Source organism: Pelobates fuscus, chromosome 13, assembly GCF_036172605.1.
Source record: "Pelobates fuscus isolate aPelFus1 chromosome 13, aPelFus1.pri, whole genome shotgun sequence".
Taxonomy (NCBI): domain Eukaryota; kingdom Metazoa; phylum Chordata; class Amphibia; order Anura; family Pelobatidae; genus Pelobates; species Pelobates fuscus.
The window spans coordinates 87,955,981-87,974,253 of NC_086329.1; the positions used below are offsets into that span (position 1 = coordinate 87,955,981).

At 38.1% G+C, this 18,273-nt stretch overlaps 1 protein-coding gene across 2 annotated transcripts in view; it reads right to left on the bottom strand.

Moving 5' to 3' along the window:
- Positions 1–18,273, bottom strand: part of CELF3 (CUGBP Elav-like family member 3) — a 70,495-nt gene that overhangs the window by 36,207 nt on the left and 16,015 nt on the right. For both annotated transcript variants that reach the window (XM_063439774.1, XM_063439773.1), the window contains exon 3: positions 610–658. In XM_063439774.1, coding sequence (XP_063295844.1) covers positions 610–658 — 49 coding nt within the window. The remainder of the gene's footprint in view (positions 1–609; positions 659–18,273) is intronic.

Below are 18,273 nucleotides of genomic sequence, written 5' to 3' on the forward strand. Positions count from 1 at the left end.
GCATTTAATGAAAAGCAATTGGAGGAAAAGGAAGATATTAGAAGCATGCGATTGTGGGACAAGTGGAGTGTAAATGCATGAGAAATATTTGGATAGGTGGGTGTCGAGAATGGGCATTGGAAAAAGGCAGAGGTTCTAGGGAGAGGTGCAGGTGTTGGGGTTCTGGGAAGATGCACAAGTATTGGGCGCTAGAGAGAACTATCGAGATAGGGTGCTGTGGTTAGGAGTAGAGGTGGGTTGCTTTGCAAAAGTGCAAAAGTGGAAAAATACGATGTTAATTAAAGAATGCTGAGATGAAGTAGAGTGTTCTGTAATGGGTTGTTATTAGATGAACAAAGATGGGTAAATGGGAGGGTAGAGATATGGTGTGTAATAACAGGTGCAGGGGTGGGGTACTACAGAATGGGCTGCTGGGGAGAGGCATATGAATGGGGTGTGGGAAAGAGGTACTGGGGAATTGGAAACGTATGTGTTCGGGAGAGGGGTATAGGTAAGGAGTGTGTGTGGGGGGGGAAGGGGGGGTCGGGGGCAGTTGGTGTTCAATGAGGTCTAACAAGATATATATATGATTGATTCTGGACATCAGGTTTAAAAGCTCAATATTTTTACCTCCTCTGCTTTCACTATCTGCTGGTTTCACCTGAATTGGCCGGTTCATCTGAAATGTAGAAAATAGAATGTTACTTTATGAAACTTCATAGAGATATACCCAACAATAATGTCTTAACAATGAAACATATTTATGAAGAGAAATCCTTGGCAATTGCCAAGGAAACAAATATAGAGTGCTTGCTGTATGCTCCACATTTAGCACTTTGCCCTATGATCTATACATATTGGGCTCTTCATATAAGTGAATGCTTTGTGTTATTGTGCCATTCAGTGTGTAATTGTGTGTCAGTAAGTTACACTATCACAGTACCATGGTAGGCATTGTTTGGCTAGTGATAAAAGGATTTATGTATGGAGTAACAAAGGATGCTTATTACCTATAGGGGGGGTCAGTGATGAAAAATTAAGGAGAGTCTTCACGTGTCTTACTTATTGCATTTGACAAACATGCATCTGACACACGCCACAAAAAGAATGGAGATCATAGATGTATATGGTACGCTCTTGTAACTTCTACTAATTAAACATCAAGGCAGCTTCCCCGAACATTTGTCATGTTAGTCTCCAGCTATTTATTGAATTATGTCATCTACCACAAACCAAAACTATCAATCTAGCTGCACAGCAATATGACACACACACTGTCCAATGCATATGCAGGAATATGGGAAGCCTCTGATTTAGTAATGCTGCCCACATCTCTGTGGTGTGTATCAGTACGCTGTATATAAATAATCACTGTCCCCAGGCAGGCCTTTTTCTGCAGACCATAGATAAGCCCTGAGAATTGAAAACCATAACCTTTGTACAACACATTTAGTTTATCCCGTTCCCAAAGCAATTTTGTGGCACTTGCTTAATAACGTCTGCCTATACATGACATTGTGACCCCGTCTCAAAAACCAACAGATGGACACCTTGCCAAATCTGAATGTATTACCTTAACTGCTGCCTGGAGAAAATGTGCTACTAAATTGTGTTTTGACTCTGTATACTTAAAATTACTGCTGATACACATACACATATATAATACACACACAAAAGCCACATTGACTTTCGCTGATCAAATATATATTCAGAAAGATTCACAAACTATAACACACTATCTGACAGGCACACAAGAGGTTAAGCCAAAACACTTTAGGCCACAATTTACTGAAAGACTAATAGTGCCTGCATTGGGAATTGAGTGTCAGTTTGTTTTTGTGTCAAATTGAATCAATATATTAGAACGTTACCATGTTTTAATATAGCGAACTGTGACAATGTATCAATAAATCAGTGTCACGTGGCATCAATACATCAGTCTTACAATTCATCAATAGACACATTTCGCAATATAACATTGTATTAGATTGAGTTCAACCCTTCAAGATCAGGGTTTAACAAACCCTTTGTAATGACAAAAAACAAACCATATTGTTTCTAACGCATTGAATGTATTGTAGAGTCATGTAGTATAACATTATGTCTCTATATAACATTGTAATACACTACTAGAGCACCGTGTATGACAGTGTGAAATGATTTTAAAAGTATTATAATTGTTGGTAATGGCTGATATGCTTGTAAAGATTCATACTGTAAGTTTTAAAGCACGACTTCATTGATTTGAGATGTGGGTGGTTAAAAAAGACTGACCCTGGAGTTCATCACATTAACCCTTTATTGAGGACCAATGACATTCCATAAGGACCCTGTGTCAACATGTCACACTTGTTTCTCCTCTGCAGCTGTCTGGAGCATTGTTGTCAATAATTGAGTGTGCCATTACTAGAATATTAAGGGTCTTAAATGACAACATTGTTATGACAATACAATCCACCCCAGTGATTTAGATGTATGCACAGCTGTTTTGATATTGAGTTATAACTGCAATTAAAAAATACTGTGATGACATTGTAATGAGCGGCATATACAGGCTCATGCTGATTTGCCTGGGTAACAAACAACCATTCAATTCATGCAAGCTGCCATTAGATAACCCTTGGAAAGATGTGAGGCAATTGCCTATTTCACTCCATTTCATTGAATACATTTCCTCTTAAACGTTAATTATCATATATGACGAATGTTATTATGAGTCATATAAAGGGGCAATGGTCTTCATAGTCAACATTTCGTGTGCACTATTTCTCCTTTATGACACATGGTGGCGCTAGAGATGGAAAATAAAAACAAAACCAGCTTTTTAAGGAATATTTGGTTGAAAGATGGGCCATGTCCTAAGCAGGTAAAATAGTTTTTCGTAGTTTGTTAGTTTTTTAGGAAAAACAAAGTCACTTGTAAAATTAAATTAAACATTTCTTGATGGAATTATAAAATCTAGGGAGCACCTGGAGGATTAAGGGGCTAATATAAAAATATTTTTGTTGATTTTGCCCTGAAAATTTTAATCAGCAATGTAGAATGTTTGTACTTAGTCCCCATGATGTTTCTTCGATTATACATCTCTTTTACATTATTAGGAATATAATTTAGTTTGCGAAGGGGTTCACTACTTCTTGTTGATGTTAAATATTTCTTTTTGAATTAAATTGCACAGGGCTAGGTAATATGGTGGCACAGAGAATAATTAGTTTTATAATATCTGTGTTATAAAGTGCTATTGCATTGTCCATTATAGGGCAGTTACTATCACTGTATCAGATGCAAAAAAGTCTACTCACTATATGCTACAAAAAAAGAAAAGAAAAATGCTACAACTATAGACAGATTTGTTTCTTGTGACATAACTGTTTACGTGCATTTTTAAAACAAAAAGCACTGTTTTAAAAAACAGGAGTTGCGTCCAGTGAAGACAGACCCATACTGAGTTAATTCTATTTCTTGACTGGATGTCATTATACGTATATCTGACTTTTCACTAAGCCTGATAAGCATATTTCATGCTGTTCCCAGGAAATTGTGTTTTTCTCAAGCTGCATCCCCATGGTTTTAGAGAGATTCGGCCTCCGAATATTTGCACTGAGATGGCGAGGGAGCACTCCACATTTACATATGCTTCAAAGAGGTAACAATGATTATAGTTTATCTACTAATGTGCATATTACACTGCTGATTAAAAGAAGGAAAATTTGAGCAATATGGCACTGAGTTACAGGTAACCACACTGGAACAATGCTTACAAGCAGGGCCCCCTCTACCTTTTGATTTTGTCTGTGTATATTGTAAGTCCTCCACTTATTGTACAGCGCTGCGGAATCTGTTGGCGCTTTATAAATGCCAGTAATAAATAAACAAATCATACAAGCCTACATACAGTAGATTAGGCACAATTCAGATAGTTAAGGCTCTAGAAATGAAGATCTTTGTAAAGCCACTTGAGGCTGTCTGACCCAACCGGCCCAGGGACAAAGTGCTTAGTTTTGTAAAGGATTGTGTTCAGGGGAAGCCATGTCCTGCAAGCAGCTTAGGATGACCCCAAAGAAGAGAGAAAAGTCTTTCTTATTGATGTCTTTGATGATGAAGAGAGCACATAGAACCCTAAAGGAACTTATGATTTGAACATGGAAAGCTTGCAGACATTTGTGTCATAGTGGTTCAGAGAACCAGGCGATAGATCATGAAAAATGTTGACATGACAATTCTTCTCTGAAGAACTACAATCCTGCCTTAAAAGATTTCAGAAGAGGCCTTAAAAAGTATCAGTGACATTGTTTATTATAGGGACCATATTTCCAAATTAGTCTATTTATTAACTGTTGCAATACTGATGGAATAAGTTCTTCTCTTGTACCTAACACCCAGATTGTGCAGGCACAATTCTGATTCTCCAAAGGACTCAGTATTTGTTTGCCAAACTGGGTACTCACTAAAACATATTAGACATATTCACAATGGGATGTACGAACAAGGCTTTCTTTCACCACTACTTAAATGTGTCTTCTGGTTTGCTTGCCCTGATTTGTTGTACAATGGTAGATTGCCTTTTGGAATAAGTTATAGAGAACACACAGCAAAATTCTACTTGAAAAGTTAGCATGAACACGAAGCACAACAAACGCTTATTATAAACATGGAATCCATAATGTATGACTTCACACCACTCTCACCTGAGGATTAATAATTAATACAAAAGGAAAAATTACCCTATAAATTATTCTCAGTGCTGTCCCCCTGGTCTCTTTATGAATTTCTTCCTGCTAAATGCTTTTCTTTTACAGAACTGTCAGCACATGAAATAGGTTCAGTGTAATACTACTTATTTATTTTCAAGTAACTTCTCTTCATGTGGAAAATGAGAGCAATTTGGCGTTGGAAGTAGTGAGGGTCAGTCAGAGTTCAGGAACAACTTGGGAGTTAATATACATTTCTTAATCTTTGTTGCAGGTCACTCTGAGTGTTGGGAGATCCACACAGAGCTACCTCTGTAGCGGATTGAAAACCCATTCTTCTATATTTATAGGACAAAATGGCAGCACGATTTTCACCAGCTGTAGACATTAGCTGTCTTGGAGCAGAAAGTACAGGGGAAAAAAAATCCTGAAAAGTTATATATTGTTTCCATGGCTTACAGATATTTCATATTTGTCTGCCCAGTGGGCACATACAGTAAGATAAATTGGTCTTAAAAGTCAAACACACAGTTAAAATAATCAGGGTTTGCAGTACAAAGTAAAAACATATCAAACCCTAAAATGAACTCGAGCAAACTATTTGCAAGGTTACAGCACTCACAGTGTTAAACATACATAGTGTAGCAATGGCAATTATGAGTTAATGCTAGATTTGCAGCCAGTTTAAATATAGGGCAAGCTAACACAGCTGCCAAGGGCCCATGGTTAGACAGGGGTCTGTATAAATATAAGCTTGGCCCTATACTAAGAGGAGTGGGGTGCGGCAAACTGGTAGACTGCCTGTACCCCAGTGTCATCATAATACTTCTATGTTCCTTGTTTCTGCTCATATTAATTTGTTTGTCGTTCATTTTCTGTTTTGTATCCCCATAGTAAAATACAAGCACTACGCTCCACAGAATATTATGGTGCCATTAATGCATCTAGAAAATGTTTTACCAGGAAAAATATACTGATATTGCATTAATTGTCATATATGTCCTATATCAATAGGAATAATTGAATGACCAATGTACATGATAATAATTGCATGTCCTATAAATGATAATAAATATTGTGACCATCCCTCCCACTTGTGACCATTCTGTTATCAAGTATATCGAATTTTAATGATGAGAATTATTTGTGATCATCCCCAAATCTTTTTTTTTTCAGTTTTTCAAAACCATTTCCCTTCAATTTTCAGTTTCACACTTGGATCCAAACAGTTATCTCATACAGGCTCCATGTATGGGTCTAACATTAACCCAATACGTTACTGCTTTACTGTGTCGTTTTGGCCATGGTTTGCTGTCAGAGTTGTTTTTTTTGTAAATACTTCCAAGGGAGACATTCACTGACAGAATTGTTCTTGGCCTTGGCCCTCTGTCCATACACACATATGTACACACTCATAAGGTAGTGACTAGAAGACACATTACAAAAAGACATAAACAACAAATAGTATGCCTTTTCAAAAACACTACATTTTATCGTAATCCTTGGTACAATATTTTACCAAACAATACAATTATTTTGGGAAGGGAGGGGTTAGTGTGTCCTTAATTTGCATTGTGTCAGTGTGTTCTTAATTCAGTGTGTCATTGGATAAATGTGTCAATGTGTTCTGTCACACTGTCATTGTATGAGTATCTGTGTATTCATACACACTGTGTCAACTGTACGTTTGTCTTAATGTATAATTCTATGACTGTAGTTGTATAACTGTCATTGTATCATTGTGTCAGTGTGTAATTGTGCCACACTGTGACATTGTTTCAGTATATCAGTGACATTCTTTGAACATGTCAGCGTGTTCTTGTATCACAATATATTATTGTGTTTGTATCTGGTAACAGCAGGCTGTTACAGCTTCTCACATTTGCCCTATTTCTGTCCCTGTGTTTAATTAAAGGTTCATCTGTCAATTAACAGGGACAAGCTCACAGGAGAGCACCTTCCCCCATACACTACTCATAATTAACCAGGCTGCGCAACTCGACACTGTGAAAGGTTAATAGGTTGGCATGTCAGTGGCAGAGTGTACAGGAAGCAATTTGACATGTCCGTCAGTGTAAACTGTTAACAGTTAACCATGTCTATGGCAGCATTAAAATGTTAAATATATCGGCATGTCTGTGGTGGTCTGGTGAGTGAACAGTTTGTCATACCTGTGGTAATGTAAATATAGTGTAAGAGTTAACAGGTAGGAACAACACGTTTGCCGGTCTCTTAGAGTTTGAAAGCATTACAGGTTGGTATACCACTGGTAAATTGAAGATTTAAAAGGCTGTCAATTTCTATGTAAATGTAGATTGGCATTTCTGTGGCAGTATGAGTGATTAATAGGTTGGCATGTTCATGGCAGTTTGAAGGGCTAACACAATAGCATGTTTGGATGTAAAAATATTAAATAGGTTGGCATGCCAATTGTGCGGTGAAGGGTTAATTGATTAGCATGTCAGTAGGAGTGTGAACGGATAATACACATGAGCATTACAATGTACAAAATTATTAGGATGGTATGTCCGTGGGAGTTAAGAGGTTATAAAAAGGCAGCATATCATTGGTACTATATAAGGTTAGGAGGATGACATGTCCGTGGCAGTGAAGAGATTATAAAACAGCAAATAATTTGTATTCGTTAGCGTTAAAAGTTGATCTGTGTGTGGCAGTGAAGCAGTTAATTGCCAATTCTGGAGCTCCAGGATGGAAGAAGCGTTGCCATGGCATCCGACTCTGCATCCCATCCCAGGTGTTGCTAGGCAACAGTTGTTTCCCCTAGCAACTGATAATCTGTTAGAGGGCTTTTAGGGATGGGTGGGCCTTAAAGATAACATAGATGATAGAGGGTGCTTTGGAAAAACAAGGGGGGAGGGTGGTGTTTAAAAATAAGAGGGGGGTGTGGGAGTAGAGTAGTCCGGGTAAACGGTTTTGAGAGATTATGACTTGTGAAGACGTGATTTAGAGAAAATTTTATTTTTTAAGAAAAATATGTTATGGGATTGAGCTTTGTAACAATGGTTATTCCCAGCAGCGTAAATCACTGTTAAGAAATTGTCTCTCTGTTTGTGTATGTATACATGTGCAAATAATCAATTCCCCTTTCCTCAGCTTTTATTAATTTGCTGAACCTCTTCTTCTAAAACTAGAGACATAAGAAGGGACATTTATTTCCATGAATATGGTTGGTACCCCACATCCTTTCTCCCCTCCCCCTACAAAAAGATGCTGGCTAATTGGAGGGAATAGGTCCCAGGATTTCATTCACCGACAAAAGAGCCAGATGCTTGGTAACCATGGAAACTTGAGAACACGCTCCTTAGCAACCACCTACTCGCCCCGATTTATCCCAGTTGTTGCTAGGTAACTGCAGTGACATCATCACTTCTCCGTGTAAACAAAGAAATGGGGGCATACAATCACCCCCCAAAAAAATTAGAAAACCAGTATGGACAATTGAGGAGAGAATAATATGAAGGAACATTAGAGAGAGGATATGTCAGAAGTCTGAAGAATAAAGGAAAATGTAGAAAAGGAGGGCAAGCGATATAATTGGATGTAAGGTGGGGATGGGGTGGGAGAGGCAGAATAGGTAAGTAGAGGAGAGTGTGCAAACGGCATGTTAAACTGGATTTCATATAAGAGCATAGCAGATCATATAAAGCTTGTAAGGGCAAATATTGTGGAAAGCAGGGGAAAGAGCTAAAGACTTGACAATTTTATGAAGCGATAATAATATACAATAATATGTTGTAACAGAGAGGAACGAAATAAAGGGAAAGCAACAACAACAGACTGAGAGCAGAGAATAAGGAAGAGAGTGATAAAATATTGTTTTTATTATTATTATCATGTATATAGCATCAACATATTCTGCAGCCCTTCACAATTATAGAAAGGCTATATTTTAAGGTAGAAAGGGACCTGTTCAAAAGAACATGTGAGGGGAACATATAAAAGATAAAGAGAGTGCAATACAATGAAGAGGGGGATAATATGGGGGGCTGAGAGAGGGTAGACAGAGATATGTGTTTATAATGAGCTGGGGATAAAGAATAAGGCAGAATTAGGAGGGCAATAAGTCAGAGCATCATAATACATGGGAATAATGTATGGGAAGAGGATATACAATGTGTAAGCGGAGGTTGGTTAAAGGTAGAGAGAAAGCAAATTAATCTCACATTTAAGGTCATAATAGCTAAGCTGGAAAACAAAATCTCTAAGTCAGTTATGCTTCCAGTTCAGCTACTTTGGTCTTACATTAAAATTAACTTTGAATATTCACTTTAGTGAATATCCCTGCAAGAAAGAATTAGAGAGCGGAGAGATAAAGCAGGTCAGGGTTAATGAAGGGGAAAAGCAAGAAGGGGCACACAATCTATGCTCATGATCCAGAATTGTGGCCTTTTGTAGAAGACAGACACACACACACACACACACACACACACACATACAACATATAGATTGTAAGCTTGTTTGAGCAGGGTCATCATCACCTACTGTTCCTGTAACATTTTGTAATTGTCTGATTTATTGTTAAATTTTCCCCTTTTTTATATTGTATATTGGTGCTAAATAAATGCCAATTATAAGAATAAATTATTCAATGTACCTGATCTGTCCTTTTGTGTATAACACGGCTTGGCAATTGTCCAGATTAACACATCTGATTTGCTCTCAGGTGTTACACACAGCTCGGCCTCTCCCCAGTCCAACACATATTTGACATGCACACAGCCTGGCCCCACCGCAGAACATCAGATGTTTGACATACCTGCAGATGTGTCACAAGCCTGGTTATTACAAAACTACAACCATTTATACCTGGCTGTGTATATCTACCACATAAGTCCACTAATTCTTTTGTTTCAATACCGGACTTTCAAATATATTCATTGCGTGATTAGGTCCCAAAACGTCATGACTAACATTATCCACTGGCCAATGTTCTAGACTTGTGACTAAGGGTTCTTCACAAGTATTGTGTTATTTATGCTCCTCTTGTCCAACTATTAATGTCAGAATAAAAATTTAATATATGTCCCTTCATACCTAAACTCTATTTTTATGATGAGGTTGGGCTTCACTAACTTTTAAGACAATAATAATTGGAAAAAAAAGAACGTTTCTTCTCATCCATGTCTTCTGCCCATGAAAAGAGTTTTGAAAAAACACATGCGCATTAATAGAGCCATTATTAAATACAATTCTAGCTCACAACCCCTTAAACAAGATAAATTTCCAGTTCTGAGGTAATCTGTAGAACTAGATGTATCTCTGCCCCTTCTGTGCTCCAGAGCATTCTCCCTTACAAGTCATTTGATTTAGCAAATTATAAATCTCTATAATCAACTTAAATTTACATTACTTGAAATTAGGATCAGCATGGATTAGTGTTTTTAATGGGTGTTAATGTAATTTAGAGATTTTATTTAATTTTCCAGAGGGGAGTACAACAATATACACCAAAACTTTGTCAATCTCTTTTAAATTTGGTAGGATTCCTTCAGCATTTTTGGAGATTGTAATCTTGCAGAAAAATATCTCATATACATACATGATCGAATTATCATCTAGTAAAATGTTATACACGGAGTTAGTGAGAATCACTTAAAAGTTGAATCTGTGGAGAACTAACTTTGTGAGATTCACTAAGATCTGTTTCGGCAGGTTCTAGGTCTTTCGGTGACATCCAGATTAGATGGGATAGATTCTGATAAAGCAGAAGATTATATTTTGCCTTGTAAATGTGGCTGGAGATGGTAAAAGCCACTACTTTTCGAAAAAATGCTTCCATTTGATTTGAGAAAAAACACACGTGTATCTGCCCATAGCCCATTTACACCATAATCACTACACTGAGCTGTGATGTAAGTCTCTTTCAGACAACACTACTTTGCAAGCATTCTTATTTACATCTTGATATCCCCAAAGGAAAATTACTCAAGAGAAATTGCATCTCTGAAGAGTCCTAGCAGACTCCTCACCCCACTGAATGTCTGCTGGCCTGGGGCTATTCAAACAATACATTTTGTAAGGCAAAAGTGATAGTAGATAAGCTGAGCCAACTTACCTAGACAGTATCCCAAGGCTGAGCGACATGTAGAGGATAAAGCTGGAATTTGACATTATATTTTACAGTATTAAAGGAAGATTGACATTGCTTATTTGAAGCTGTATGTTATTTTCTTCCATGTGATGTTTTTTGTTTTTTTTTAAATCACATATAGAAAGTTTTTTTGCATGAATGTTTTGTTTACTTTTTCCATTCCTCCTGTCTCACCTGCCATCTCATCCAGCTTAATTTTTATTCAGGATTCCGTTATCGGACCCAGTGGTCACCATTTCTTGACCTGCTGTAATGCATTCACAGCAGGGCAGGCTATTCATTGTAATTTGTGCTCTCCCTTTGCCTCTCTATCGTTAGTCTGACTATTTATTAATTTGCTTTGCACGATTACCAGATGAAGTGGCTGTACTGTGTTATACAGTCAGCCTCCATCATCGTCAGACAACTTCTGTTACAATTACCAAGCTGTGTGCCGATCTTCCAAGCAACTGAGTAATGCAGTAGCACCTGACAGAAAAAGATGAAAGCTGGAAGAGCATTGGTGTGGGAAATGCCCAATCTGAAAAAAGTGCATTACCGTTCAATAAATGGGCGACCAACCTGTTCTGCTAAACGGTGCACACAGAGCAATGGTAAATTACCACCTGTGACTGCTCTACAGTAGTGAGTATTAGGTTGAATAACTGAATAGTCTGACCAAGGGTAAATCCAGCTGGCAGGTGAGACAGGGAAGGTAAGGGTACACAAGGAATTTTTTGAAAAACTCAATATATACAATTTAAAATATACAAAAAGCATTATCACAATGAAGAAAATGACATAAAGCTATTAATAAGTTATTACAACCTAATGTGTACTTAATTTGAAATCATGTGTTCATGACCTATTTTCCAATTCCTAATTAAAAGATATGCTTGTCAAGAGGTGTATGGTAGTACTCTCAAAAGGTACTTTCAATATCAGGCAAAGAGAACATCTGTGATCTATTGTTAAATCATATTGTCACAGTAAGAAAGAGACATTTTCTCGCTTCTACAAATTGGCCCTCTTTCCATGGCGGTCTTCAACTTACACCTTGTCTTTTCTTGTTATTATCGTTTCATTCTTTACTTTGTCGCTGAGTCTTTATCATTAAGTAGTTTTCTTGGTTTTTATTTAACGTACATCAGATTCATTATATATATGACTGTATGTATTCTCTATCTTTTCTAGAAAAGTGTTTGCATTTATTTATGTTATTCTAATTCCCACAGTTCCCAAGGCATTCATTTAGCTAAATTTCAGGTCCAGGCCATGGAATATCTACAATATACCCCTTTCTGTCTCATTAGAGATATCTTTGCCAGAAGCTCAAGACAGCAAGGTGAAGGGTCAGAGTAGGACCTGTCTAGGGAGGTCTGCCTTGACATTGGCAGGCGGGCATTCCCTCCAGTGGCCATTGGAGGAACTAAATTACCTCCATTTGTTTAAATATACATAGGTATTAAGGAGAGAGCACAGGTAACATTTTTTCCTTTGGTTTTCTAGAAAAGTGTTTGCATTTATTTATGTTATTCTAGTTCCCAAGGCATTAATTTAGCTAAATTTCAGGTCCAGGCCATGGAATATCTACAATAAAAGGTGAACATGGGATTGATGGGATTAGACTTTTGTTTCAGCAAGATGTATTGAATTTATATATTGTGACACATGGTTATAATTACATAGCAGGTTTATATATAATTCAGAGATTGGGAGGTCCTATCACTCGACACCCAGTATATATAGTTCCAGGTTTCGGGCAGGCAATTTATTTTTGTCTTTATCCTTGCTGTATGCAGGTTAGAGCCAGGGCAGGGTGCTCCTGGTCTGCAACTTCTCACAAAATAACAATACCTCACTCAAAAGAACAGAATGAATTAAAGAAAAATATATCTGGAGAACTAGTATCCTTGTAGTGCAGATTTATTACAATATTACGCATAGGGCATGCCTACCATAATAAGCTGCAGTGATATGAATTGTACCTAACACATCACTGCACTTGGCATTGAAAAAAAGGGGGGAGGGGGGGGGGAAACAAAAACCCCAAACTTAATGAAACTGGGAACGTCTCCACTGGTCTGTAATGACGCTCACCAATGAATCAGAGCTCAGCCACTGGTATTTCCAACGTGTGCTGCACATTACACGCAGTCAGCAATCACAGACATGCACACATTGTACATAGCCAGCACACACACATTACTCACAGCCATCATACACACTATAATGACATATGGAAAAACTGTTGGGGCAGCGGGTGAAAAACTCATTAATCTCAGTTATTCATTAATCTCTACCTTTTTGCAAATTAAATCAATATTGGAATAAGGGAGAAACCCGGGAAGTGACCCCTCCTTCTGTTCTTTTCTTGTTGATTGTCTGCCAGACACACAGTTTCAACTGTGCATGTCCTGCCAACCTAAAGTGCTGCGCGCAGGTTACAGTGATGCAAAATGTAACCATGCCACTGGTAAATGTATCCTGTACACCTCCAGCCTGAGCATCCTCTTACCCACTGAAAAAAACAGCTCCCTATACAACTGCAGCTCTCCTTAATGTTAAATCTGCAGTGTAACACACCCCACACAACATATCTGTGTGTGTGCGATTCATTAGGGGCTTGTATGTGTGTCTCACTGCATGCATTACACTTAAATATACAGTGACAGACATTCTCTGTATAAACAGTCCAGGTGAGAATGCACTTGTTGAAATAATGCCGACACTCACACTCCGGTGTCTCTACGAGGGGTGTATGAGTTCCCAGCAGTAAAATTTTGAAGAAAGAACCTGCACATACAAAATGGTATCCAAAAGCAGACTTTATTTAGGAACAAGGAACAGCAACATTTAATCTCAGTTATTTGCCCTTTATCAAGCCTGGATACAGAGTACATTTCACACATATTTATAGCACATAAACAATCACTAACTTGTTAATGTAGACCATGGTCGCGCATTTGGGAAGAGGGCGGAAGGGATGCTGAGCGGCCTGACGTCACTCTTACGTAAGCGTCACCGCCATCCTCCCAAAAAATAAAACAAGGCATGAATATTATGGATAATAAATTGAAGACAGGAGCCTATCTTAAAGAATAGGCTACAAGTCCTAAAGAACATATTTTAAAAAAATGATCCGGTGATGATGAGCTATAAGAAAGCATGGATCTCTCCCAAATTACATAATTTCTAGTTGACGCCATCCACAAGAGAAGTTTAGCCATAAAAAAACATCATTGCCAAGTATTCCCCTAATAGCTATCAATGTGTTCCATCAAAATGGACAAACTTATATATAACCAATAAGTAACATTAAAAATAGTCCAAATGATAGAGCCTCTGTGATGTCTCCTTTTATGTTTTGGGGAGGTGGTGGTGACGCTGACGTACGAGTGACTACAGCCCACTCAAAGTCACTTTTGCCCTCTCCCCGGATGCACAACCACGGTCTCCATTAACAAATAATTCTATTGGGGTTTTTTTGTGCTATAAATACATGTAAAATGTACTCTGTATTCCGGGATCTCCCTTGGTCCTAAATAAAGTCTGCTTTTGAATACCATTTCATGTGCCCAGGTTCTTTCTTTCATTTTTTTTTTCAAAAAAATAGACATGCAGACTATGTCATGACTGCACAGTGTCAACACTCTTGACACTGCACATGTTATATATGCATTACATTATATATGTGTGAGTGCATAGATATATTGCATATAATGCATACTTGCAATTGAAATATTGGAGGGAGTTCTATGTGACAGAGAGCAGTTGCAAGGGTTCAAGGGCAGCAGAAATATTAAGTGCATCACTGTGTGTATATTTGTGTGTATAGAGAGAGAATGTGTATGTGTGTCTATAGCCCGTCGGCCAGAATGTGAGTCAGGAGATAATTAATTGTGGAGAGTATGAAAAACGGCTGCAGCTTTTTAGTGCAACTCTCTCAGGCAACGTAGGACATGTATGTTACTGAGATTTAGAGACCTCGTAATTTACAGTGTCACATCACATGGTTACACTACATTGCACAGTATATAGTCACGCTGTGCAGTCAGTACTGGATTTGAAAACATGATCTCGCTGTAAAATTAAATATATTTGAGTATGCAGTTTACCCATACATTAGAATATAGAAAGTATTTGTTACTTCTCTAGCACCAGAAGTTTTAAACTATTAATCTTTAGCTTGATGCTGTCCCAAAAATTCCCATTTACAAAACAAACCAGTGCCAGATTGTTGAGGCACAAAAGGGTGGAATAGGTTTATGTGGCTGCGTAATGCCTAATTTCAATTTAATCGGATGTTGCTAGGGGAACCTACACGATAGGAAATGTTAAAGGGTGACAAATTCTGTACATGTCATTCTGGGTGTTTTGTTGAAATGCATTGTTCAGAGCTGCAGTGTATATTGTACCGTTATTTTATTTGTCTTCTGATGGTACATTTCACTATAGTTTGATGTGTGTATTGTTTTGTATTGTAGAGCAGTTGCAAAAAAAAAAAATCAGGCTGCCATGGACAAGACCTGCTGTGTCTTTCTTTGATACTCTGAAAGAGCAACTAATATTTACTTTCCCCGCAGCTTGATTGTGTACATGAAAAAATTAGGTTTCATTTTTTTTAGGCAGAAACAGAGGAATGTAATAAAATGACACCATTCAAGCTCAGTGCACTCTCCAAGGGTAGATATTTTTTAAGCGTTTTCAACCAATTGATTGTCAAAACAGAAATTCCTTGCCCTTTATGTGCCTCTTCATAGGTTTAATATTTATGACTAAAAAAAATTATTAAAATGTCTGCTTTTATTGTTAAATAAGGCGGTCTATCTGTCTGTATGTCCACCCATCCATATATTAGCAAAATTCAATTTAAACATATGAACCTCTAGATAGATGTTTGTTGTTGTTTTAACACCTGAACGTTGCCTCTAGAGATATAAAAACAGGGATCTCTCGTCACACCTGGCTAATGCGTGTGTGTAGCAATTTGTAATAAGATCATCTAACCTTACTGTGCAACAATAGATCAATTTGGGACTTGGGATAGCATTTCACACACCTGTGTTATGTCAGAAAGAGTTAGCAGATTGTCTGTACATACAGTCACAGGCTGATATTCTTCGTTACCCTCACCAAAGGTTAATTAATTACTTGATGTAACATTGATCAACTAATTCCCATATAGATTAAATAGTATGTAAGTTTTATATGTCTCTGTGGCACTGCTGCCAGTATCGCATAGGACGGCATGTGATCTATGGTGGAGTAATTATAATTGTTTTGGCTGTCACTGGCATATCAAGGTATCAACAAATTTCCTATAAGCCTTAATCTTTTTGCAGTTGGATGACAGGGACAGCATCAGGTTAAGGGGACTGGTGCTGCTCTAGTTATCTGAAGGGTAAAATGGAATATTGTATTACTCTTTTTGAGGTGGGCATTTTGAATGCTTGGGGAGTGGGGGGATGGCATGGCGTGGTCTCCAGATCAGAAGCCAGCTGTGTACTGATTCCTCCTCTAATCGCCCGCAGAAAATCCCAGAGCCTCCTCTAATCCTGGGATTATCCAATCAAATCATAATCTCTCTACCTCCCAGCATGCCATGCATCTCCTGGATTACCCACACTGACCCAAGCTTCAATAGACAATACAGAGAAATGGACATTAACTGGATGAACAAGCCAGAAGAAGCTGAATCTACAGGACACACTTACTCACTGCTTATATTACCCCTCATCACAGCTGCTTATTGCCTGCATGCCTCTTGTTCCATATGTCCTTTTCTATATACCACTCTTGACACCTGCTTTGTGTATATGTTGTTCTTGAAACACATGCCATCTGCCCATATACACAGTCACACCCGATCTCTGGCTATGCAAACCTTATCTCATCAGCTATCTGGCTATGTACTCCTTATCACACCTACTGCCTTCCTTTATATCCCCAAATTCCCCTGTGGCCCACCTAGATACACCTGAAATACCTGTCTACCTGCACCTACTGACAGCTGCTTGCTGTCTGTATACCTATTGCATACCTGCCTTCTGCCTGTTTATTTTGTAATTCTTGCTATTCGCTTAAATGCAACTTCTCACAACTGCCCTCCACCTTCATACTCTCAACACACCTGATTTTTGCCTATATACTATGTCAGAATTGCTCAACTGCTTTATATCTGTATAAAACCTTTATAGCTGCCCTCTGCCTGTATAATTCTCACTAAGCTTACTCTTTTTCTACATTCTCGCAATACATATTTTGCCGGGTTCTAATCGTAGCTTCTCTCTACCTATATTCCCCTTATCATGACATCTTTATACTTATTTACCTTTAATTGTGGTTTCTATCTACCTATATAGCCCTTATCAGGGTATATCTATACCTATATAGCCCTTATCATGGCATCTCTGTGCCTATATTCCCCTTATCATGGCATCTCTCTACCTATTAAGCCCTTATCATGGCATCCCTCTGCCTATATTCCCTTTATCATGACATCACTCTACCTTTATAGCCCTTATCATGGCATCGCTCTACCTTTATAGCCCTTATCATGGCATCTCTCTTCCTATATAGCCCTTATCATGGCATCGATCTACCTTTATAGCCCTTATCATGGCATCTCTCTTCCTATACAGCCCTTATCATGGCATCACTCTACCTAATTACCATTAATTGTGTTTTCTATCTGCATATATTTCTCTTATCATGGCATCTCTCTGCCTATGTACATTTTGTTATGGCTTTTAGTAGCTACCTATATATTTCTTGTAACGGCTTCTCTCTGCCTACATACCCTTAATCTTGCATGTTTATTCTCTGTAATTCAGAGCCTTGAAATGAGCATCATGAGCCTTGAGTGGGGCGCATCATGTCAAGCCTTCCCCTGCTTCGTCTCTTTTAGAAGATTAATGACGAGGGACAGATAAGCTTTTTATAGCAAATAGAAAACAAGCCATGAAGAAATAGGCACAAATACTTGTGTCAGAACTTCCTATAACGAGCCTCCTTCTTGTTTCATTTTATTACTTCCTATCACCATTACCACACCCTTTTCCTGCTATCCTACATTTCCGTTACTCTCTGCCTTGCCCTCCTATCTCTGACACATTACTCTAGCCTACATTATACATTGTATGACCTGCCAAATTCTCAAACATTGACCTTCCCTCCAAGAACTCACATTCTCAACTATCCTCCTCTTGCCTTCAGAACTACCCTCCCTTTACCCTCTCTCCCACATGACCACATTGTATACTCTACAATACAATTGCAAGACATGTCATACAAACCATACCACTACAGTGTATCTCACATAAAGCACAGCCCTGCAGAGAATCTTAAATAATTTCTACCCCCACATAATATCTCACACACATTAGCTGTGTCACAGACATAACTGTAAAACATATCATGTCAGCCATGATAATGGCAGGCCTTATGATTATGCTCCATATTAGCCATGTCAATGCAAGAATTTAAAGGGATACTATATGCATCAAAACA